This window comes from Nerophis ophidion, linkage group LG23 (genome assembly GCF_033978795.1).
Source record: "Nerophis ophidion isolate RoL-2023_Sa linkage group LG23, RoL_Noph_v1.0, whole genome shotgun sequence".
NCBI classification, from domain to species: domain Eukaryota; kingdom Metazoa; phylum Chordata; class Actinopteri; order Syngnathiformes; family Syngnathidae; genus Nerophis; species Nerophis ophidion.
In genome coordinates, this window is record NC_084633.1 from 4,178,348 (window position 1) to 4,204,143 (window position 25,796).

The following is a 25,796-nucleotide window of genomic DNA, read 5'->3' on the forward strand; positions in this document are numbered from 1 at the left end:
TGAAGCCATCAGGACCACATCATCTGCAAAAAGCAGAGACCTAAGCCACCAAACCAGAACCCCTCAACGCCTTGACTGCGCCTACAAATTATGTCCATAAAAGTTATGAACAGAATCTGTGACAAAGTGCAGCCTTAGCTGAGTCCAACCCTCACTGGAAACTGGTCCGACTTACTGCGAATCGCGACCCCAAGAATCGATATTGAATCGAATCGTGGGACACCCAAAGATTCGCAGCCCTAATTATTATTATTATCATTATTATTATTACTATTCCTTATATAGCATTGCACTGTACTCATAAAGCGTGTCAGAAATGTGTGCCTGTCTCTTTAAACCGCCCCACGCTTCGTTCTTGGAGCATGCGCAGAAGCGTGAAGCAGCAACCCCCTCTATGAAAAACAACAACAATCTTGCCAGCATTAGCAACGTTAGCAATGGGACCCTGAACCTCCACCACACGTTTGGCCGCAACACGTTACCTTTATCGGCCCGGCTGCGCCAGTTTGACCCCGGAGATTGCTAACTCGATGGTGCCGGGCTCATGAACTTGGCCAGTCAGAGCGGGGATGCTGGCGGCAGCCAGCTCCTCTTCGCCAACTTCAACCAGGACAATACGTAAGACACAGCCGTGCGGGTGGAGGGCTGGGCCGGGTAGAGAGCTCCGCGCTGCTCCGATGGCCTGGGCTGGCATGCTAGCGAGTGTTAGCTTACATTTTGAGGCCTTTTCTGCCCGTTTGACAGGCTGACACCACTTTATTCGCCACATTTTGGGTGTGTTTTCTCGTTATACCGAAGCTACTACACGGGTATTGTCAGTTATATTATTCTAACAACTACTTTATATTGTCAGTCAATAGCAGCTAGATATTAGGCTAACATGATGCTATGCTAACTATAGCCACATGTATCAGATAAGGTGTCAAACTCATTTTAGCTCAGGGGCCGCATGGAGGAAAATCCATTCCCAAGTGGACCGGAATGGTCAAATCATGGCATGATAACTTCAAAATAAAGACAATTGCAGGTTGTTTACTTTCTTTTACTTTGGCCAAAAATAGAACACGCACATTGTAAAAACATACAAATCACAAATATTCCTCTGGAAAAAACAATTCAAGTTAGATGAAAATTCCGAGGAAATTGGTGCAGTTTCAAAAACTCAGTGAGTTTAGACCTGGTCTCAGTTTATCTACAAAGCCAGGATTAAACTTTAAAGGCCTACTGAAATCCACCACTACCGACCATGCAGTCTGATAGTTTATACATCAATGATGAAATATTAACATTGCAACACATGCCAATACAGCCGGTTTAGTTTACTAAATCGCAATTTTAAATTTCCCGCGGAGTTTATTGTTGAAAACGTCGTGGAATGATGACGCGTACGCGTGATGCCACTATTTGCGGCTAAAAGTCTTCTCTTTTCATCGCGCAATTAAACAGCATTCTGGACATCTGTGTTGCTGGATCTTTTGTAATTTGTTCAATTAATAATGGAGAAGTCAAAGTAGAAAGATGGAGGTGGGAGCTTTTAGCCTTTAGCCACACAAACACAGTCGGTGTTTCCTTGTTCAAAATTCCCGAAGGCAAAGCTTTACTTTGGATCAGAGCGGTCAAGCGAACATGGATCCCGACCAAATGTCAACCATCAGTTTTCGGTGAGAAAATTGTGGTAATAAGTTTGCTCTTACCGGTGACATCAGCCACAGAGACTCTGAGTCAACACACGTACCCGTAGCCACATCCCTCCGACTTTAGGTACAATTTAGTCTCTCTTAAACACTAACACAATAGGCAGATAAGGGATTTTCCAGAATTATCATAGTAAATGTGTGTTATAACAAGTGCAATCGCCTTTTTTTTTTCTTTTTTTCCTAGTCCTTTACTCTCAATATCCTCATTCACGAATCTCTCATCCACGCTCAAATTAATGGGGAAATTGTCGTTTTCTTGGTCGGATATAGCTCTTTCTGCTGGAGGCTCCCATTAAAAACAATTTGAGGGTGTGAGGACCCCTTATCCTAGTGACGTCATCGTCTGTGACTTCCGGTAAAGGCAAGGCTTTTTTATTAGTGACCTAAAGTTGCGAACTTTATCGTCGATGTTCTCTACTAAATTCTTTCAGCAAAAATTTGGCAATATCGCGAAATTATCAAGTATGATACATAGAATGGACCTGCTATCCTTGTTTAAATAAGAAAATCTAATTTCTGTAGGCCTTTAAGTCACAGTCTTTCTGGGATTGGACAAAAAACAACATGTGAACTCTTCGAGGTATCAAATACTTCCTTTGTCATGTCCACGTATCAATCCAGAGCTAACTCAACAAACCGTAAGAATCGGAGGTAAAACTATCCGAAAGGGTTAAGTTTTCTCTCTATATTTTCATACCTGACTCGGTGCCTGTCGTGGCGGTAATCCTAAAATCCTCTGGTAGACACCATATTTCACCGGTTTGGTCCATGTCCCGCCTCTAATGGCTCTGATATTCCGAAGCGTTTTGGGTGTATAGAAAAACGTTCTATCCATCTATTATTATTATCAATGTTATTATTATCGAAAAATGACGACAACGAGGCATCTTGTAATGATAAAAGTTGATTTTCAATACAAAAATTATTTTCAAGGTAAAAGTTGATTTTCAAGACAAAAAGTTGATTATCCGAGTACACAAGCTATTACCGTCTATTCTTAAAACCCACACAAAGACATTATTGTGGAGTAAGGTTGCCAAATAACGATGTGTTTGAAGCGGAAGACACAAAACGGCAGGTTTTAAGTTTACACGCTTTACTTTGTACCTCTTGTGGGTCATAACAGAATTGCTATTGTGACATCCAGTAGACACATTTAGAACAGCAGTTTCTTTCATAAAAAAAAAAAAAAAAAAATGCAACTAATTTGAATACTTGGCGAACTCATCAGGCGGGCCGAATAAAACCTGTTGGCGGGCCTGATTCGGCCCACGGGCCGTATGTTTAACACCCCTGAGATAAGGTATAATAACGAAATGTCATCCAACACACATTGTAGCTTAGAGTGCCGTTGTTATAACAAAACGTACATTATAGTAATTAATGGGGGAATTCTGGGTGCTTTAATCATGGGATTACATTATAACCTGAGTCTCAAGCTTACGTTGTTGTTACACTAGTTTGAGACAATAAATGTTTTTTAAATTTATGCTTCTAAAGTTTGTTTTGTGTTGTTTTAAAAGGTCCTTAGCTGTTGGCACAAAATCGGGATACAAGTTTTTCTCTCTGTCGTCTGTGGACAAATTGGAGCAGATATACGAATGTAGTGAGTATTACCTCTTTGTACGTGATCATTTTGCCTATTAACCTTTGTCTTATATACAGTACAGCTGCTTGATCTGAGTTAATTATATCACAACTTAGTGTTATATTTAGTCTGCACTTCCTTAAGCATCTGGCTTCCTCTATTACGCACCATCAACAGTCATGCAACCAAATCTAAGGCCCCGATTACACTAAGGGTAAGTTAACCAGGGTAAATCACACCTAACCTTATCCTTGTCCACACACACACAATGGTCTTTTAAGACCCCCTACGTCAGCAGGCGCACCGCAAACTAATACGCATGCGCAGAAAAATGCGCACGTCATAGTCACTTCTTGTGTTGCTTTGTGTGCAAGTTCTTAAATTTAACTTATCTGAACAATATCCAGTGTTGTGGTAGTTCAATTAACTGGAATCCAGTGTGCTGTGGGGCCCTATTGTAGTGAATAACATTTTAGACATTATAAATTAATCAACTCTTTATTAGACACGTACAAAATGTGATGAAGAACATTTTACATCAATCAAACGAGGGATTCTAGATATCCGGTCAGGACAGTCTTCACTCTTTTGCCTTCACCTACATGGCGGACAATAACTGATACTGTCTGCTTTGCCAGTCCAAATGCATCCGCTGTTTTTCTTAATTAGTTTTCCCTCGACGGCCAAGTAATACAAAGCCTACCTTTTTCATCACATCCACGGCAGTCCGCATTCTCGTTGACTCTCCTTCGACAAATGGACAAAGTCTTTTGAGCATTCGAAAGTTCTCTTGGCATCTGAGAAGTGTTTCATCCAAAAAAACTGAAATCGCTTTCTCTTAAGGTATTCATGTGTGATATCCACAAGCGTCTGAACATGTAGAAGAATGAGAAACACGGGCATGTCTGAATGACTTGCCTCCATATTTCCAGTGGATAGCTCCAAATTACGAAACCGCTTTATTATGAAGTTGGCTGTAGCGCGTTCTTTCTGATGTCACTTCCGGTGTGGAGCGTGGTCTTTCTAGCGTTACTTCCTCTCCGAACTCACTTTGTAAATGATCAATGACTCCATACAAAGCTAAGAGCCGTAGATCCAAGAAATACACGGCGCACTTACCCGTGTAACAAATGTGTCTGAGGAGGGGAACCTTAAACGCTGGTTTAGTGTGGCTGAAACAGGGCTTAGGCTAAATAATTATTCATTTAAGGGGTTATCCGGCTTAGGCCATGTCTAAACTAAGTCGTTTAAGAACACACCACAGCCAGCTTCATAATAAAGCGTTTTCGTAGCTCGGAGCTAACTGCTGGAAATATGAAGGCGAGTCAACCAGAAATGCCCGTGTTTCTCCTTCTTCTACATTTACAGACGCTTCTGGAAATCACACATGAATTCCTTAAGAGAAAGCAATTGTAGCTATTTCGGATGCAACACTTCTCAGACGGCAAGAGAACTTTCTAATGCACGAAAAACTCTGTCCATTCGTCGAAAGAGAGTCAACAAGAATGCGGACTCTCATAGATGTGGTAAAAAAGGTAGCGTGTGCTTTGCATTACCTGGCCGTCGAAGGAAAACTAACTACGAAAAAAAGCGAATGCATTAGGACTGTCAAAGCAGACTGTATCAATTATTGTCCGCCACGTATTTCGCTGACTCGACGTCAAGGTCCAGAGTATAAAAAGTCACCAAAAACGAATGGACAATGAAGGTGAAGGCAAAAGAGTGAGGAGTGTCCTGACCAGATATCTCGATCCCTCGTTTGATTGATTTAAAATGTTCTTTATCACATTGTTTACGTGTTTAATAAAGATTTGATTAATTTATGATGGCTCAGATGTGATTTACTACAGTAGAGCCCCACAGCACACGGGATTTACAACACTGGATATTGTTCAAATAAGTTACATTTATGAACTTGTACACAAATCTACACTGGAGATGACTATGACATGCGTGTTTTTACCGTGCATGCATGCTCGGTCTCGTTGTGCCGGCGGACGGAGGGGGTAGGGCGTCTTAAACGATGGCATTGTTGTGTGTGGACACGAATATGGAAAGGTGTGATTTAACCTGGATAGCCTCATTCAGCATAGTGTAAACGAGGCCTTAGAGTGGACAGCCTAATTCAATCCATTAACAAAAGAATAGGGTGAAACCTGATAAGAGTCTGTGGGTTTGTGTCCTGCAGCAGACACAGAGGATGTGTGTATTGTGGAGCGTCTGTTCTCCAGTAGTCTGGTGGCCATCGTCAGCCTTAAGGCTCCGAGGAAACTTAAAGTCTGTCACTTCAAGAAGGGAACCGAAATCTGCAACTACTCTTACTCCAACACAATACTGGCTGTTAAACTCAACAGACAGGTGAGGAAAATTAAGTATTCCTCACTTCTCAGCTTGGTTATTTGAATTAAAACTGTGTTTTGTAATATTTGTAAGGTAAAAGTCACTTCTTATGTTGTGTTTTCCCCTACAGAGGCTGATAGTTTGTCTGGAGGAGTCACTTTACATTCACAATATTCGAGACATGAAAGTGCTGCATACAATCCGAGAGACTCCACCCAACCCTTCAGGTGGTATTATCGACAAGCCAAAATGTGCTCTTTGGTAGAATTAATTAATTTAATGTTAATCTGTGTTGGCCCTGCGATGAGGTGGCGACTTGTCCAGGGTGTACCCCGCCTTCCGCCCGATTGTAGCTGAGATAGGCGCCAGCGCCCCCCGCGACCCCGAAAGGGAATAAGCGGTAGAAAATGGATGGATGGATGGATGTTAATCTTAATTTAATTAATAACATTAAATTAAATATCAAAATATATCGAGATGGACACACGAACAATCTCAATACAACTGTCTTTGATAAAAAAATGCAATATATATATAGTGTGTGTGTGTGTGTGTGTGTGTGCGTGCGTGCGTGCGTGCGCAGTATGATAAAACATCCATCCATTTCCTACCGCTTATTCCCCTTGGGGTCGCGGGGGGCGCTGGTGCCTTTCTCAGCTAAAACATGCAATATATATATTGTGTGTACAGGTGTATATATATATATAAACATGCAATATATATTGTGTGTATGTATGTATATATTTACATGCACACATATATGTGTGTGTGTATATGTACATATATATATATATATATATATATATTAGTATACATATATACAGTATGTATGTATATATATTAGGGGTGTGGGAAAAAATCGATTCGAATTTGAATCGCGATTCTCACGTTGTACGATTCAAAATCGATTCTCATTTTTCAAAAATCGATTTTTTTTTTCTTTCATCAATCCAACAAAACAATACACAGCAATACCATAACAATGCAATCCAATTCCAAAACCAAACCTGACCCAGCAACACTCAGAACTGCAATAAACAGAGCAATTGAGGAGACACAAACACGACACAGAACAAACCAGAAAAAAACAAAAGTAGTGAAACAAAAATGAATATTATCAACAACAGTATCAATATTAGTTGATAGTTGATTTCAGCATAGCAGTGATTAAAAATCCCTCATTGACATTATTATTAGACATTTATAAAAAAAAAAAAAAAAAAAAAAATAGTGTCACTTGCATCGCATCTCATAAGCTGGACGACACACTGTGTCCAATGTTTTTACAAAGATAAAATAAGTCATATTTTTGGTTTGTTTGGTAGTTAAAACAACTTTACATTATTGCAATCAGTTGATAAAACATTGGATTTAAAAGCTTTTTAAAAAAAAAATCTACTACTCTGCTAGCATGTCAGCAGACTGGGGTAGATCCTGCTAAAATCGTATGTATTGAATGAATACAGAATCGTTTTGAATCGGAAAAATATCGTTTTTGAATTGAGAATCGCGTTGAATCGAAAAAATCTATTTATAATCGAATTGTGACCCCAAGAATCAATATTGAATCGAATCTTGGGACCCCCAAAGATTCGCAGCCCAAATATATATATATTAGGCACCAGCACCCCCTGCGACCCCAAAGGGAATAAGCGGTAGAAAATGGATGGATGGACGGATATGATAAAACATGCAATATATATTGTGTGTATGTATGTGTACATACATGTGTATATATATATATATATGTATATATATATATATATATATATATATATATATATATATATATATATATATATATATATATATATATATATATATATATATATATAATTGTATTATTATTTAAAACATTTTTTTGGAGGGGCGGTAGATAAAACTGGAAAGAATGAGGCATGGTTGGTTGAATGAACAAAGGCACTCGTGGTCTGGTCTGTAACCTAGCAAAACAGGAAGTGATCAGTAAGCAATGAAAGGCACACGCAAATCGCGTAACAGGATCAACTATCAAGTTTGGTTGCACAACTTCGCCGTCTCTTTGACTGTCTGCTTGGTGTGAGAAGAAAACCTAAAAATGAGTGCTACAGAGAATAAATTATGTACAAAACAGGAAAAGTCACCAGGTGTTTTCCAACGGAACGTAGACCTTTGCCACATTCAACTTTTATTTTTAGCTCTTGTTTATTCCCTATTTGGATGTACGGAAACGACAGGTAGGAACTAAAGTGTTGGACTTAAAAAAATCTAAAATAATAACTAAAAAATAACAAATGTGCTACTTTAAAATAATATTGTGGTCCAATAATGTTTAAATGACAATTCCTGCATAACATAAATTCATTTTCATGGTTAAATAAGATTAACAGACCAAATTAAATGTTACACAGACCACGTAGCTTCTTAGCAGTATGCGTGCAAAAATAGTTCTCAGGTTTCTCTGTGTAGATTTTCACACTTTCCACTATTTTGTTACACTTAATTAAACATTTTTTACATATTCCTTTTTAACCTTAATTTAAAGAGGTTATTGTTAAAGGGGAGCTACACTTTTTTCGGAATTTTGCCTATCGTTCACAATCATCATGAAAGACGTAACGACAGATGGATTAAAAAAAAAAGGAATTCTGGATATTGAATAAATGCAATCAAAAGTTCGCTTGCAATGGAGCTTATGGGAGTTGTTCAATTCTGCTTATAGGGCCCCTAAAAAACATCTAAACACTTTCATTGAGGTTGTATGTATATAAATGATGTAAGTATATTTGTAATGGAGTAACAAGCACATTTATAATAACACTTAGTATTTACGTATTTTCATCATTTTTAGCAAACGAGGTGCATTGATTTAAAAAACGCATCACTTTTTCTTTTTTTTTTTCTTCATTACTGATTTCTGCTTACTGCAGACTTTATGAGAGCCAACCAACATAATAAAACACCACTTACTGTATAAGGTCTGCTGTCATTAGGATGCCAACTGCTAGGATGCTCATATATTCCCATTTAGATGAAAAATGTCTCATAATCCTCTCTCAGAAACAGGGTGGGGGAGCTGCGGGAAACAAGCGCTTTTAGTGTCGTTCTCGCCGGTCCGTGGTCCTATATGGCTCAAAGTGTCCTAACTTGTCGGAATACCTACTCACATTTCTTGATGATGATTTATGATCTATAATAAGTTTATATGGAGCAAAGAAGTGAGGAAGTTGCGGATCAGTCGGTGATGTAAACATAGGCCCACCCAGAAGTGACCACTGCGTCGCTCTAAGTAGTTTGTCTGAATTAGCGTTTATAATAAGAATATCACTATTACTTCGTTATACAAGTCACAAAATGTAAATTGAGTATTCTTGGAGCTTATTGAATCGTTATTTATCAGATTTTTATGAGCGGATTAGTGGAGTTCCCATTGGATTTGCTGTAAGCGGACTTTTATTAACGTGTTATTTAGAATGCATTAAAAGAAATCCATCTGTCGTCATGTCTTTCATAATGATTGTAAACAAAAGGCAAAATGATTTAAAAAAAGTGCATCTGTCCTTTCAGTGGCTATTGTGCTTTTAGAATTTTGTTTACATTGATTGTTTAAGTGTTTACCATGATCGTCGTCGTGTTGACATTTTCTTTCCTTTCTGCCTTGAAAGCTGAGGGGATTATAATCAAAGGGAGGTCATTTACTCGTAATACAGTTTTCAGCCATACTGCCCAGCCTTACTCCTTGGGCTGCAACATTAGTAACACTATCTCATAAAATTACACAATATACACAGGAAATGATTGCTTTTTAATAACTTAATTATTTTGTATTTTTGCGTCTTCTGCCTGCAGGATTGTGTGCCCTATCCATTAGCAATGACAACTGCTACCTGGCATATCCTGGCAGTGCCATGATTGGAGAAGTCCAAGTGTTTGATACAGTCAACCTGGTGAGTAAACACGACAACACACCTTTTGTATAAAGACTTCACTTTATCTAACTCGTGTTTTGTCACACAGACCATACATTAACTAGTTAGCCTATCAGTTGTATGTATTCATGTATTGACCCAAACATAAGACAGCTTTACTTTTTGAAGTTCGTTTTTTACACTTTTAAAATGTTTCAGTAACAGTGAAATAACAACAGGCAGATTCCAATGGTGAATATATATTATATTATTACATTACATAAAATGTATATGTTTTAACTACTCTACAGTTGTTTGATGCTTCATTGGTCAGCATTTTTAAATCATTATAACACCTCTGTTGTTTGCTGACATGCTGGCAGCATACCTGCAATACAGTACCACTTCCCTGTACCTGTGAATCGATACTGGTACTCAACATTATACATTTCCAGTAGTTTTGTGTGTGATCATGAATATTAATTGTTTCTTGATAGTAAAACAAATGTTTTATTGCAACATTTAAACAAAACTGAGCTAACTACGATACCTGCTGTCAAGTTGTTAAATCTTGTTTTATTGTAATCATATGATAATTTGCAAGTATAACATTAAGATGTAATTACAGTTGTAAGTCTAGGACGTTAGATGGCAGTAGTGTATAGTTTATGGTGCGTTTTTAATTTTATTTTGTTGCATCCTAAAAGTGTTAATACCGTAAGTTAGTTACCAATTCATTAATTCAAAACGATTCTCAATTCAAAGTCAATACCTTTTAATAACATTGGGTGCCTGTTTTATGATTAACTACATTTCTCCATTAGATAGATAAAAAGCTCTGATTAATTTCTATATTACTTAAAATAAAACTGGTTTTGTTTGATAAAATTCTACCATTATTCTATCATTTACAAAAGTGGCTGTAGTGATGTGGACCCTGGTTCGGTCCATTGTGGTGAAAAAGGAGCTAAGCCGAAAGGCAAAACTCTCAATTTACCGGTCAATCTAAGTCCCTGTCTTCACCTGTGGTCATGAGCTTTGGGTTATGACCGAAAGGACAAGATCACGGGTATAAGCGGCCAGAATTAGTTTTCTTTATCGGTTGGCAGGGCTCTTTCTTAGAGATATGGTAGGAATCTCTGTCATCCGGAAGGAGCTCAGAGAAAAGCCGCTGCTCCTCCACATCAAGAGGAGCCAGATGAGGTTGTTCGGGCATCTGATCGGAATGACCCCAGAACGCCTCCCTGGGGAGGTACTTAGGGCACGTCCGACCGATAGGAGGCCACGGGGAAGACCCAGAACACAGTGGAGAGACTGTCTTCCAGCTGGCATAGGAACGCCTCGGGATTCTCCAGGAAGAGCTGGACGGAGTAGCTAGGGAGAGTGAAGTCTAGCTTCTCTGCTTAGGCTGTTGCCCCCACAACCTGACTTTTGAGGAGTGGAGGAGGATAGATGGATGGATGGGCTGGACAGGGCAGATTTTAGTAAAACCCCAAAAGATATATTGACACAGTGGGGCAAAAAAGTATTTAGTCAGCCACAGATTGTTCAAATTCTCCCACTTAAAATGATGATAGAGGTCTGTAATTTTCATCATAGGTACACTTCAACTGTGAGAGACAGAATGTAAAAAACAAAAATGGGATGCAACTCGGTATTCTTGCATCCCAAGAACACCATACCTACTGTGAAGCATGGGGGTGGAAACATCATGCATTGGGGCTGTTTTTCTGCTAAGGTGACAGGACGATTGATCCGTGTTAAGGAAAGAATGAATGGGGCTATGTATCGTGAGATTTTGAGCCAAAACCTCCTTCCATCAGTGAGAGCTTTGAATGGTTGACCAAATACTTATTTTCCACCATAATTTACAAATAAATTCTTTAAAAGTCCTACAATGTGAATTCCTTGAATTTTTTTCACATTCTGTCTCTCACAGTTGAAGTGTACCTATGATGAAAATTACAGACCTCTGTCATCATTTTAAGTGGGAGAACTTGCACAATCGTTGGCTGACTAAATACTTTTTTGCCCCACTGTGTATTTATTATAATCGATTATTTATTTTATTGGAATGATTAAGAATCATTATGCATAAGAATTGCGATTCATATGATAAACAATTGTTTATGAGACCCGTACTGTAAGTATTGTACTTATTATGCACCAGCTGTTACATGGTAACGTGCATTTAGTTGTAGTTTTCATTACCAAATTTAGAGGTGTTGAAATCGCCATGTAAAATCGCAAATGCTAATTATTAGCATGTCAATAGCACAGCCAATGTGTATTAGCATCAAGCCAGCACATTTTTGTAAAAGTTGACCCTTACTTGACTTATGACGGGGAATTTTTTGAGTCAGTTTATTTGTTGGTATTGAAAATTACCCATCTCTACTAAAACTGGTCTTATACTTGGGTCAGTAGGGTAATTACATTCTAATAAAGGGAAAATATAGCGCGGTGTGACTGGGCCTACCATAACTCTTGCTCTGATGTAAGCACAGCCCTCACTTGTGTGTGTGTGTGCGTGTGTTGCAGCGAGCCGCGAACATGATTCCAGCCCACGACAGCCCATTAGCAGCTCTTGCTTTTGATGCCAGTGGAACTAAACTAGCCACAGCTTCAGAGAAGGTATACAGGACATTAATGAGGGCCTCCGCTGTAATTTCTGTTAGCCCGCCTGACTAAATACAGTCCCTTTGCGTTGTCTTCAACTCTTCCCGTCAATCCAGGGCACAGTCATCCGCGTTTTCTCCATCCCAGAAGGACAGAAACTCTTTGAGTTTCGACGAGGAGTGAAGAGGTGATGCGACGGAACCGCAACACAAACTCTCATTCTGTGTCTGCGTGTTTACATTCCCTGCTGTTTTAATCGTAGGTGTGTGAGCATTTGCTCCTTGGCCTTCAGCATGGAGGGCTTATATCTGTCAGCCTCCAGTAACACAGAAACAGTTCACATCTTTAAACTTGAAACACAGAAGGAGAAGTATGTGTAAGTGAGCTGACCTATATAATAAGCAGATATATCATTTTTTTGGTAAGGGATCTGATACAGCACAAATCTAACCATTGTTTATATGTGTAGGCCAGCAGAGGAGCCCACCACATGGGGAGGGTACCTAGGCAAGGTGCTGATGGCTTCCACCACATACTTGCCTTCCCAGGTTACAGAGATGTTCACTCAGGGGCGAGCCTTTGCTACAGTACGCCTGCCCTTCTGTGGACATAAGAACATCTGCTCTTTAGCAATGTAAGTGTTCTCATGTCATACATTTTTACTAAAATATATACAGTCATTCAGTATATTTAAATAGGGATGTCCCAGTACACATTTTTGGCCTCGGATCCAATCTGATTTCAAGTCCCGATCCAATACTGATAACAGGTTATAGAACTGAAAGTGTTATATAGCAATCAACCAAAGTAAACGCATTTTTATATTATTTATCTTATTAAATGTAGAATTTGCTAGTATGGTTGTAAATCAGATGATTTATTAAATGTGTGGTACTGAATGTTACATACAATTTTTTCAACAAAATAAAGTCTGAAGTGCACAGTAGGTAAACAAAAGCAAAAACTTTTGTTGGCTACCTTCCTAATTATTTGGGTTTTACCCTCAAAGCCTTCCTGTATCTACAGACTTAATCCCTGACTTTGTACACAATAACCAAAACCACCAAATATGTTTTTGTAATAATAAAAGAAGAAAAATATAGATCAAATCACTTAAGTATTGTTTATATACTGGTACTATGACAGGCATCAATAGTATCGAGATCTGAATCGATCACTCCAACTTCAGAATAGAATAGAATAGAATAGAAAGTACTTTATTGATCCCTGGGTGAAATTCAGCACCACAGTTCGCTCACAATAGACAATAATAATAATAAATAATATATAACATATTATATACATAATATATGAATTTATAAATATATTCTACATATATTCTACATTTAAGTGCAGTCAAGAAGGAACATATGCATTATACAGTCTGATGGGTTTGAAGCTATAGCGGTTAGCTTCTCGTATCGTTTATTTCGGTTTGCGTGTGTTCTAGTCCTCCATTGATAATGATACGTGAAAATAACTTAATTTATTTTCCGCCAGGGTGGTTATGATTAGAATCTTAGAAGCGGCTTCTCACTGTTGACAGATTTAGACAGTTCCAGGTTTCTCTCAAATTGGAGCCCATGTTCTGGCAAGATGTGCACTAATCTGGAATTCCTTTAAATCCAGTATGTGTGTAACAAGGACTATGGAAATGTAATTAAAATTAGTTTTGTTTCATTTTTCATTTGTGATAATTGTGGCGTAAATTCAATTTCATTTAATTGAAAATAGAATTGCACACAGCATTAGAGCCAATAGAAAGAAAGTAGAGTTTTCGTCAACATGACAGATATTGTAAATAGTGTAGTTTATGAGGCATATACTACCAGACTTGTTTTTGTTTTTTTTGGTTTTGTGAACAGGATTCAGAAGATTCCCAGGTTGTTAGTTGCAGCAGCTGAAGGCTACTTGTATCTCTACAACTTGGACCCACAAGAAGGAGGAGAATGCACACTCATGAAGCAGCACAGGTAACACGCGCGCACACACAAAACGTTGTACAGGTGTTTTTCTGGTTACAAAATAATTGTGTGTCTAAACTGTGATGTTTGGCCAGTTTTTAGTTGCATTGTTTATAGACCACACAGAGGACATATGAATTACAGTAAAAAAAAGATTGATTACCATAACAACATCACCTTGCTTTTGTCCATTCGGTTGTCTTGCATACTGAATGGGCCGATCCGAGGTAGAGAATTATGTTCAAAAATGATGATTTGGCGAAATATTGATTTGTTCACCAAGCATTTCACCATTTCTAATGATAGTTCACATTTCACTTTCCTTTTCTTTGATGCACTCCACCAGAAATATTTGCCTCATGCTTGGGGGGGAGGGGCTGAATCGAGGTTCCAGTTAAAAAAGTCATTAAAAAAATAACTAAATTATGTTGTCCTTCATCAGTGCCGTGATTATAATTTTATATTACTCCGCTTACCTATAACTCTGCGTACATGTTCTTTCAGCCTGTTCTCTTTATGCATTGGCCAGATAATAGAATTTACTGGACGCTATATTGTCCCACAAAATATTGCCGATAAACAATACAGTCCCTGCTTTATTGTCAGACTAAATTAGGCACTGATGTAATCATAACATGTAATACTAATAATGCAAGTAACCGTTTCAAACATAATAAACCTTTATTTCTCATTGTTAATTTATCTGTGTAAATGGAATGTCAACATTTTTTACCATCATAAATAAGAAAACAAACAAACATAAATTGGATTCTCAATATCTGTTAGCAAAATTGCACTTAAATAAATATTGCAATTTTTTCCCCCAATTGGAAAAACTGGGTCAGCTGGGTTTATTTGCTGTCTTTTTTTTTTTTGTTGCCATCACTTTCTAACAAATGTGTCCGTGTTGATGGGCAAATTTTTGTCATTCGATTTGAAGCCAAAATATTTCCGGGTCTTTTCGCTTTCCTCTTAATTTTTGTTACTTTGCAATGCCTCTGACTAGCAAGTCACAACTAGCGAGTCTGTGTATCTTGTGTGTGTTTAAGCCAGTTGTCTTGCCTCCACATGCTGAGACAAAGATATAGTTATGGCAATTTATCGATTAGTTAATTTAAATTTATCGTTTGATTATTTGAATTTATTAATTGTCAGCCGGGGCTTAGTTTTCTTTTTCTTTTTCTTTTTGAATAATATTAATAATTTATGGGAGTGTGTTCGTAACCATGAAACATCATATAAGGAAGACCACCTGTAGTTAGCTAGACGTACGTGGACATTGAAACACTTAATATCTTGAGGATCATGGTGTTGTCTAAAGATATAGGTATACTATAAATTGTATTCATAACATCAGACGTGTATTTTTCATTGGAGTTGTAGTACAAAGCCTTACTGTCATTAGACAATAAAACAGGAAAACAGCACACACAGATGATCATGTGTGTCAAAAGGCTTTGCAAAAACTGCATTTGCAAAGATAATAATGCAGTGTTTTGATGGATTATGTCGTATTCAGTATTCATTTGTTGGTTATTCTATTGTTGTACTGACAGTAGTGTAACTGAACCCCCTCTCCTGTTGACCTCAGGTTAGACGGCAGTGCAGAACCATCCAATGAGATCTTGGAGCAAGGGTCACATGATCGCCCGCTTGTGGCCCAAACCTACAGTGCTGCTGTTACTAAAGGTATGTTACAAGGTCAGGAGCAGCTTACAATTTTAAAAATATTACTAAGAACAGTGACGCATATATCCCCAAAGGGGGATAATTTAAAGTTCAACAAAAATGTATTAGAAAAATTACTCTATTATTTTATGGTGTTTGTGTGTTTTTATGGGGGTGTGTGAAACATAAAAGGGCAGGGCATGTAGAATGTCTGCGAAAATTCAGAAATACGCACTTTTAAACATGAATGTTTGCGCCAAAATACCAATTCAATGAAATATTAATAAAAATATACTCTACAAAAAATGTGTTGAACACTCGTCTTAGCGACATACGATTGCTAGTTCGCGAGCCATCTATCTAGCTTACTTATTGTTGCCTCCGTTCTCTCTCCGAGCCACAAATTTGACGGCTTTGTACTTTGCTGCTAATCATATTTAGATGATTACAACGTGAACACCATTAGTTCCTAACCAGCGAGATGGTTTTGTATTGATGTGAAGGATTGTGAACAGATGTCATAACACCGGAATTATATAACATGGCTACGGGATAGAGTTGCCAAATTGGAGTTGTTTGCACGCATGTTTTAGAATTGTTCATTACATTTTCAATTATAATAATGTTAGTAAATAATCTGCTAAAACAACCTTAAAAATGATGTGGTACATTACATGGGACATGTAAGTGTCAAAAAGACAGCCGAAAGAAATTGGTAGATGAGAATAAATCTAAAGGTCAAATATAGTGAAAAAATCCACCTAATCGCAGTTAATGTAGTCTTGATTTTGTAAATGTTCTTGAGTCATTTGCGTGGCAGCACTTCGTGTTAACAGAAATATTCAATTTTTTCTCTCAATTTTCCTCAAAGGTGTGCTTAAATCCATGCAAGTCAGGAAATATGAGATGATAAGAGGAAATACAAAACAGTAAAGGTCGGGCTACTCTATACAATAATGAGGACTAAACTTAATTGAATAGTTTTAGTTCCATACACCAATTCATTTTTAAGTACTTGTGTATTATACACGGTTTTATACTACACACGCCTTCCAGTAGTACATTTAAAACCCCACTATGTGACATCTTCCTGCTCTTGCTCCATATCAACAATCTGAATTAATTTTTTGGTTTTACACTTACAACTAATAACAAAAGTGTAATGAAGATGACACTTTGTCTCTGGAACAGATTAAATTTGACTTTATTTGCTTAATTTCTTCAAATTATCAATAAAGTACTATCTATCTATCTCTATCTATCTATCTATCTATCTATCTATCTATCTATATAACGAAATGTGTAACTGTTTAAGTGGAAACAAAATATTATTAGTTCAATGCAGTGAATCAACGCTTTGTGAGCTTAAATGGTTGTTAAACAGGGTTCCTAAATCAAAAAGTTCGTATAATAAAACACATTTCTCCTTACAAAATGTATTAAATGAGATAGGGACGGCGTGGCGCAGTGGGAGAGTGGCCGTGCGCAACCCGAGGGTGACTGGTTCAAATCCCACCTAGAACCAACCTCGTCACGTCCGTTGTGTCCTGAGCAAGACACTTCACCCTTGCTCCTGATGGGTGCTGGTTGGCGCCTTGCATGGCAGCTCCCTCCATCAGTGTGTGAATGGGTAAATGTGGAAGTAGTGTCAAAGCGCTTTGAGTACCTTGAAGGTAGAAAAGCGCTATACAAGTACAACCCATTTATCATTTATTTATAAGTCTGCTTTGGCATCTTTTTCCAGAAAAAGTCCGATCTCATCACAATTAAAACTTGCCGCGGTACGGAGCCCGCCTCATCGATTCTTCCATACTTGTGAACGCCATTAATGTACTCCTCACAAATAGACTTTTTTTTCCAACTCCACAGCGATTCTCTCCTTCTTTCCCTGATAGTCTGTTCTCTTTTTGGGACTCATATTAAGTTAGCGAAATGGACAAAACTTGTCAAAAGGCGCACACGCTAAGCAGTGACGAGTAGTGTTCTGCGTGCAGTAAGTGACATGGATGGCTGGGCCTCCCCAAAATGCTTTGCCCTGCTTTCTGCCTGCAGGCAGGACACAAAATCAATGAATAAATGAAGCGTTCACTCACTATAGACCCTCTTTTCAGTCATTCATAATCTTTGTCTCGGCTTAGACGAGAGCGGGGCGCCACCACCAACACGTTCACAGCACAGAGAGCCTCACGACTCGCCAGTAAGAAGAGCTGCCAAGTAACACATCCGATTATAGAGCCAAATGTTCCGTTGTGGTCATATTTCAGCAGCAAATCAAATGGGCAATATTAACCCATCAACACAAACGAAAGAGCAAAAATGTTGTTGTGATCACGTGATAGCAATGAACAAAAAGACAATGTCCGACCTCATTTTCCCAACTGGGAAAAATAATGCACTTTAAATGTTCAATATCTATTTAGGTAAAATTTTTGCTTACAGAAATGAGTCCATTTTATTTGTCGTTTGTTTATTTAGGACTAAGTTATTCACCTTACAATTATAATACAATGGTAAACAATTCTACAATAATGAGAAATAAAAGTTTGTGTACTCTTAAATCGTCACTTGTTTTGTAATTTTATATTATGATTACATTATAGACACTGTTTAGTTTGTATCTGTTATTTTTTCAGTTTAAGAGCATGATGTAGTCCAGGAGTGTCAAACTTGTTTTCATCAATGGGCCACATCGCTGTCAAGGCTGCCCTCAGAGGGCCGCTTGTAACAGAGAATCTAAGAATATAAAAGTATAGTCCATCCATCCATTTTCTGCTGCTTGTCCATTTCAGGGTCGAGGGGTGCTGGAGTCTATCTCAGCTGCATTCGGGGGGAAGGCGGGGTACATAATCGCCTCATCATATTATTGCCTAAGTATTTGGTTATTTGATTTTTGTACGTACAAATTGATGGATAATTTGCTTTGAAATAGTAAGTCAAGGTAACAAGTATTTATTATTATTTTCACAAACTATCATACGTTATATGATAGATGATGATAATTGGGGACGACGTGGCGCGTTTGGGAGAGCGGCCGTGACAGCAACCTGAGGGTTCCTGGTTCAATCCCCACTTAATACCAATCTCGTCACGTTCGTTGTGTCCTTGAGTGAGACACTTCACCCTTGCTCCTGATGGGTCGTGGTTAGGGCCTTGCATGGCAGCTCCCGCCATCAGTGTGTGAATGTATGTGTGAATATGGAAATAGTGTCAAAGCGCTTTGAGTACCTTGAAGGTAGAAAAGCGTTGTATAAGTATAACCCATTTACCATAATCAATATTTTAAATAATTATTTAAATTGTGAAATAATTAAATAAGTTATGAAATTATTAATTAAATAACTAATTTAATATTGTAATACTTTGATGATTAAATAATAAAATTACACGTTTAACAACATAATTCATTATTATCCATCCATCCATTTTTTACCACTTGTCCCTTTTGGGCTCGCGGGGGGTGCTGGAGCCTATCTCAGCTGCATTCAGGCGGAAGGCGCGTTACACCTTGGGCAAGTCGCCACCTCATCACAGGGCCAACACAGATAGTACATTGTAAAAATCAGTTTGACTCGAGAATCGTGTTGAATCGAGTATCGGTTATGAATCAAATCCTCACTGCAAGAATCGGAATCGAATGTCGAGGTGCTCTAAAGTTCACACCAATAACAATTGAATATTTGTATATATATTAAAGTTTAAAACATATGACATTTCCCGTGTTAAATAAATGTTTTTTCTGTCAAAATGGAAACAATGAAAACATTTAGTAAGAAAAAAGAAGTATCCACATTATTCCCATGCTTTTGCTGGCCACGTTAAATGAGGTGTCGGGCCGGATCTGGCCCCCGGGCCTTGAGTTTGTCACATGTGATGTAGACCAACGCTCTGAGTCTGTCTGCAGAAAGACAAATATTTTTGGAAGTCAATTATTGCATATTGTGGCAGCACGGTGGAAGGGGGGTAGTGTGTCTGCCTCACAATACGAAGGTCCTGAGTAGTCCTGGGTTCAATCCCGGGCTCGGGATCTTTCTGTGTGGAGTTTACATGTTCTCCCCGTGACTGGTTGGGTTCTTCTCGGGTACTCCGGCTTCCTCCCTCACCTCCAAAGACAAGCACCTGGGGATAGGTTGATTGGCAACACTAAATTGGACCTAGTGTGTGAATGTGGGTGCAAATGTTGTCTGTCTATCTGTGTTGGCCCTGCGATGAGGTGGAGACTTGTCCAGGGTGTACCCCATCTGCCGCCCGGTTGTAGCTGAGATAGGCACCAGCGCCCCCCGCAACCCCAAAAGGGAATAAGCAGTAGAAAATGAATGGATGGAATGTATTGCATATTGTTCTTTGTGGCACCTTGAGATTATAATATGTTGACTGAAAGTAGCATGTCTTCATTCACCCGCTATTTTTGCAGTTTTATGCATTCAAATGTATAAAATATTTTTTAAAAAGCAAATCAAATCGCAATTTTGGAGAGAGAAGTCAAAGTAAGGTTTTTTCTTAAAATGTTGCAGCCTAGAGATTTCCGATATGGCTTTTTTGCCGATATTTGCGATATTTTCCAACTCTTAATTACCGATTCCGATATCAACCGATGCCAATATATACAGTCGTGGAATTAACACATTATTATGCCTAATTTTGTTGTGATGCCCCGCTGGATGCATTAAACAATGTAACTTTACCATGAATTGATTAACGTGGACCCCGACTTAAACAAGTTGAAAAACTCATTCGGGTGTAGTCAAGTGTACGGAATATGTACTGTTCTGTGCAATCTATTAATAAAAGTTTCAATTAATCAATCAATCAATCAATCAAAAACAAGGTTTTCCAAAATAAGAGAACTTCCACTCCAGTTATGGAAAAAAGTGCCAACATGGCACTGCCACATATATTATTGAAGTCACAAAGTGCATTATTTCTTTTAGATTAGATTAGATAGTACTTTATTTATTCCTTCAGGAAAATTACAATTTTCAGCACAATCCCATTCAAGATCAGACAAACATTACAGGGAGACAGAACAGGATCGCTGACGAGTCTGCCGGCTTCCAGCGCCCCTTACAAAAAAGGTGAGATAGAGGTAAACAAGTGGGGGGGAATGGGAGAAAAAAATACAAGATTAAAATAAAAAAATCGGTCTAAGCCTGGGCCCTGGAGAGGGGGTCCAGACTGAGGCCAAGGGAAAAAAATAACAACAACTCATAGCCATAGTACACATCCCTCTCACATGTGTGTAAGAGGGAAACATCAAAGAACGCAAAGGACATGAAAGACATTAAAGCAGCGGATACAACCAACCACTTCTACATACAGCTATGAATAAAAAGTAAAAGAAACATATACACTGTGGTGGCCTCTGCGGTGTTCCACGCCATCGTCCGCTGGGGTGGAGAGATTATGGCCAGAGACAGGAGCAGACCCAACAAAGCAACCAACTCGGCCGCCAACCAACTCTCGGCCAGTGTCCAGTCCGCATGGATGAGCGAAGATACGTCCAAGAAGACTGAGGTGTCCGACACCTGCTCACCCAGCCAAGACACCGCGAAGCCTCTCCGTCCCATCGCTCAGTGCTAGCTCCGCAGCCCCTTTAACATGCCTCAAAACAGCAGTTTGGAATTTGGGACATGTTCTCCCTGAGATAATCCTACTACCCACTACAACTATGGGAAATACTATACTTTGACTTTCACAAAGTGCATTAAATATATATATTTTTAAACATGCCTCAAAACAACAGCTACAAAGACAAAGAATGCACACCTTCAGCCCAGAGTATACTAGAGCATACTTGCCAACCTTTAGACCTCCGAATTCGGGAGATGGGAGGCCATCTGTATTGTAGTTCCCTGGAAGAGTTAGTGCTGCAAGGGGTTCTGGGTATCTGTTGTGTTACGGTGCGGATGTTCTCCCTAGATGGGTTTGTCATTCTTGTTTGGTATGGGTTCAAAGTGTGGCGCATATTTGTAACAGTGTTAAAGTTGTTTATACGGCCACCCTCAGTGTGACCTTTATGGCTGTTGATTAAGTATGCTTTGCATTCACTTGTGTGTGTAAGAGCTGAATATATTATGTGACTGGGCCGACACGCTGTTTGTATGGAGGAAAAGCGGATGTGACGACGTGTTTTAGAGGAATGTTTTTTTTTAAATTATTATTAAATCAACATAAAAAACACAATATATACATTATATATCAATATAGATCAATACAGTCTGCAGGGATACAGTCCGTAAGCACACATGATTGTATTTCTTTATGAAGAAGAAAAAAACAAAAAACCTTTAAGGCACTCCCCCAATAATGTTGTCTGGTTGGAAATCGGGAGAATAGTTGCCCCGGGATATTTTCGGGAGGGGCACTGAAATTAGGTCGTCTCTCGGGAAAATTGGGAGGTTGAAACCATTACCGATAATCTCCGATATTACATTTTAAAGAACATCTCTAGTGCAGCCCTAGTCCAAATCATTTAGCAACTAGAGGGGTTAGATTAATTTGCTTTGTCAGCTTGATCACAAAGCTAAGATGTTGATGTTTTGTGCACTTGGCATATATTCTCCCGTCCAAAGGCAAAACCCAGTAACTCAATTTTGGTCAAAACTGAGCTGATAATAATTTTGGAGTTCCTAGGTGATATGCTTTACATTAGTGTATGCGATATTGTAATTTGTTCCGTAAGTAAGCTGTTACGCGCATGGCAGGACCTAGCAACTACCACATAACCGCGTAGATACAACAGAAAAACCTGGTATCTCATGGGACCAATCGGAGCTTCTTTGTCAGTCGCTTTATTGTCTTTAATGAGACATTTGCACAAATGGGGGCCGACGGTCAACCTGATTATGTGATATTATGGTACGAGGGGATATTTGGAAGATTGGCCCAGGACGTTAAATGTATTGTTCTTGATTCTTCCCCTTGCATACTCTTTTGGGCAGATAACTGTGGAGGTCGAAATAAAAACTGGACGCTGTACACGGCTCTTGCCCGATGTGCAAACGCAGAATGGGGCCCACCCAAGATTGTGATAAAATATCTGGAGAAAGGGCACACGTTCATGAGAGCAGATTCAATCCATGGCTCAATCGGCAAGAAAATGAAAGCTCAAGAAAACATCTATATGTTTGATGACTTTGTAGATCTTTGTAAGACAGCATCAAGATAGATTGGTTTTCCTTTGTTTTCTCAAAATCAGCTAGAAGTGAGTTACTAGGTTTTGCCTTTGGACGGGAGAATTGATGTACATCATATTCCTTTGAACATGAGTTACTACAATTGTGCTTTGAACCCTTTTTGCCTCAGGTTACTGCGAAGAGCAAGGCGCGGTGGGAGGGGCGGGGCTTGACGAAGACCTCAGCAACTTCCGCCTGGAGGAGGAGAACGAGCAGCCTCCGCTCATCCTGGAAACTGACTGACCAAGCGGACGGCCGCGCCCGCCTATCAGAGGGCTCCTCTGGCGCTGCTATAAACCAGGGGCGGGGATCAGAGAGGGAAGGTGTGTTGTTTTTTTTTTGTTTTTTTGAACACACCACAGCCTCTCTGTTGTGATCCGTGCTGTTAGTCACATAAATACACACACCTCCATTTTGGGCCTTCCTCCCCTCTTTCCTGTGCTCCCTTCCTTGATTTAAAAACTGACGCTTTGCATGTTCGTGTGCCAACCGCTGAAACAAAAAGTGTGTGCGTGTTGGACTTTGGATCAAAGTAGAAATGTAGCCCACACGCACACACACACACACACGCACACAGAGTGTAAAAAGATTGTGTAAGTGCCTCTTTGCCCTATTGTGGTTTCATGTTTGAAACCGCTCCACATTGGCTTCATAAAATCTATTTTCATTTGCTTTTAATGTAAGGAGAACTCTCGCTTTGCGCGCTTACAAAATGAACGCTTTTAACGTGAGGCAGAGTTATTTTACGTTATTTGTTTGACCTCCTTAAGCCCTGCTTCCGCCCGTCCCTGGTGATCATTGGTCACCAGTCGATGTTGTTCCACTCTACGCCGTGTCACGCTTAAAAGCGAAGCCGTGGTACTTGATACACTGAAGACGTTGACATGAGCACCCTTCTATCACGTAGGTTCAGCTTAGAACCGCAGCGATCTCGTCTGTACATTTGTTACTATGGCAACCAGGTATGGTTCTCCACCATAATACATCCGCCGGTCATCGATGATATGTTTGGGATTCCTTTTTGGGGACTTGAAGCCACTTAGCAAGGATCAGCAGGGGAGTGTCGGGCGTTTTCTAATGATTTTGTATAAAAATGTGAAACGTTCATTTGAGACTACATGGAAAATAAAGTTAATTGTTGATGTATGAATGACATAACTGGTATTTGTTCCTACTGAAGTTTTAGCACAATCCTATGTTCAGTAAATCTACACTGCTATACCATCTAGACACTGACTACTCTTAAATTCTATCCGTAATCCCTCTTTTATTGCTGTAAATTTTTATCAGCATTAAAAAGACTGTTTATGACCTTTTAAATATGTTTTTCAGCGTTTTAGACATGAAATAGCATCCTTTAGTTACTTTTACCCTTTTTTAATCCAACATCTGACAGTCAGTGGCCTAGTGGTTAGAGTGTCCGCCCTGAGATTGGTAGGTTGTGAGTTCAAACCCCGGCCGAGTGATACCAAAGATTATAAAAATGGGACCCATTACCTCCCTGCTTGGCACTCAGCATTAAGGGTTGAAATTGGGGGTTAAATCACCATAAATGACCCACTGCGCCTCCCACCTCCCAAGGGGGTGATCAAGGGTGATGGGTCAAATGCAGAGAATAATTTCGCCACATCTAGTGTGTGTGTGACAATCATTGGTACTTTAACTTTAACTTTAATGCTTCCTGAGGCTGTGCCAATCAGTGGCCACAATACTAAACAACGTGTTCGGTTTAGTTTGGTCTCATCTTGTGGCCAAAAATATATTTTTAATATGCTTGAAAATATAAATACATAATTTAATACCAATAGAGAAGCAACAGGACACAAAAGTCCTCGGGGAGTTTAGAGTGTATTAAAAAATGCATGAAATGTGTTTTATTTCTAATCTTATGTATATTCAAGCCTGATCCTTACCCTGTACCACAGCCTTTTAATGTTTACTATATGAATGATAACTCATTTTATGCATTTTATTTTTTTCAAAATTAAAAAAAAAACCTGACGTAATTGGGTCAAATGGTTAAAATATAAAAAATGAAATAAATATGATTTGAGCATTATTTATACACTTCCTGATGACTTTTTAATCCTGGCGCTACTTCAATGGGCTGAAACATTTACCATTGTATTGTTGATAGATAGATAGATAGATAGTACTTTATTGATTCCTTCAGGGGAGTTCACTCAGGAAAATTAAATTCCAGCGGCAGTGTACAGAATTGAGTTAGAATTTAAAAAGTAAATATGGTATGAAATAATTGGTATATTAACCAAAATCATTTTCTAAATAGAGCAAAAAATGTAACTTAAAGGACTAAAAAGTCCCTAATATGCTCAAAGGATTAAAAACAAATCTGTAATAGTTATTTTCTCCCCTTGAGAAAATATCTGCATTTAAAACGCAAATAAGTGAATAAAAAGGTGTTTTATATGAAATGTTACCACAAATGTATTCCTAGCTCCCTCCTGCTGCGTCACTGATAATAGCAAATTTCCCCCAGTCACATTAATGAATGTGTTCGTAATTTTCGCAAATTTATGGCTTAATGATGTTAACATTTTTTTGCACTAAAAATATTATTAAACCATTTATTTCCAAGTTATTTGTTTCAGAAACAAATATATGCATCAAATTTGATTACATTTTGTAATGTTTAAATTATTATTGAGTTTTTATTTGTATTTATTTTATATCTATTTCATGAGGGTTTTTTTTTTGACCAGTTACTAGCTTATTGTACAGGTCGATCTACATTGTAATTGAAAAATAAATAGTCTTTGATTGTGCTGGCAAAATGATGGATTGAATATTCACTACAAAATAGGAACAGTCTATTTCCTGGTATAGCACTTTTAGTCAAC

General features: G+C 38.6%; 1 protein-coding gene across 1 annotated transcript; it reads left to right on the top strand.

The window, feature by feature from the left end:
• Nucleotides 1–376: 376 nt before the first annotated feature.
• wipi2 (WD repeat domain, phosphoinositide interacting 2) lies at nt 377–24,081 on the top strand. The gene is made up of 12 exons (XM_061884180.1): nt 377–618; nt 3,221–3,303; nt 5,474–5,643; nt 5,756–5,852; nt 9,454–9,551; nt 12,054–12,146; nt 12,248–12,318; nt 12,394–12,507; nt 12,601–12,765; nt 13,997–14,104; nt 15,687–15,784; nt 23,066–24,081. The coding sequence occupies exons 1-12, from the start codon at nt 545–547 to the stop codon at nt 23,176–23,178; spliced, it is 1,284 nt and encodes a 427-aa protein (XP_061740164.1). The 5' UTR covers nt 377–544; the 3' UTR covers nt 23,179–24,081.
• The last annotated feature ends 1,715 nt before the right edge of the window (nt 24,082–25,796 follow it).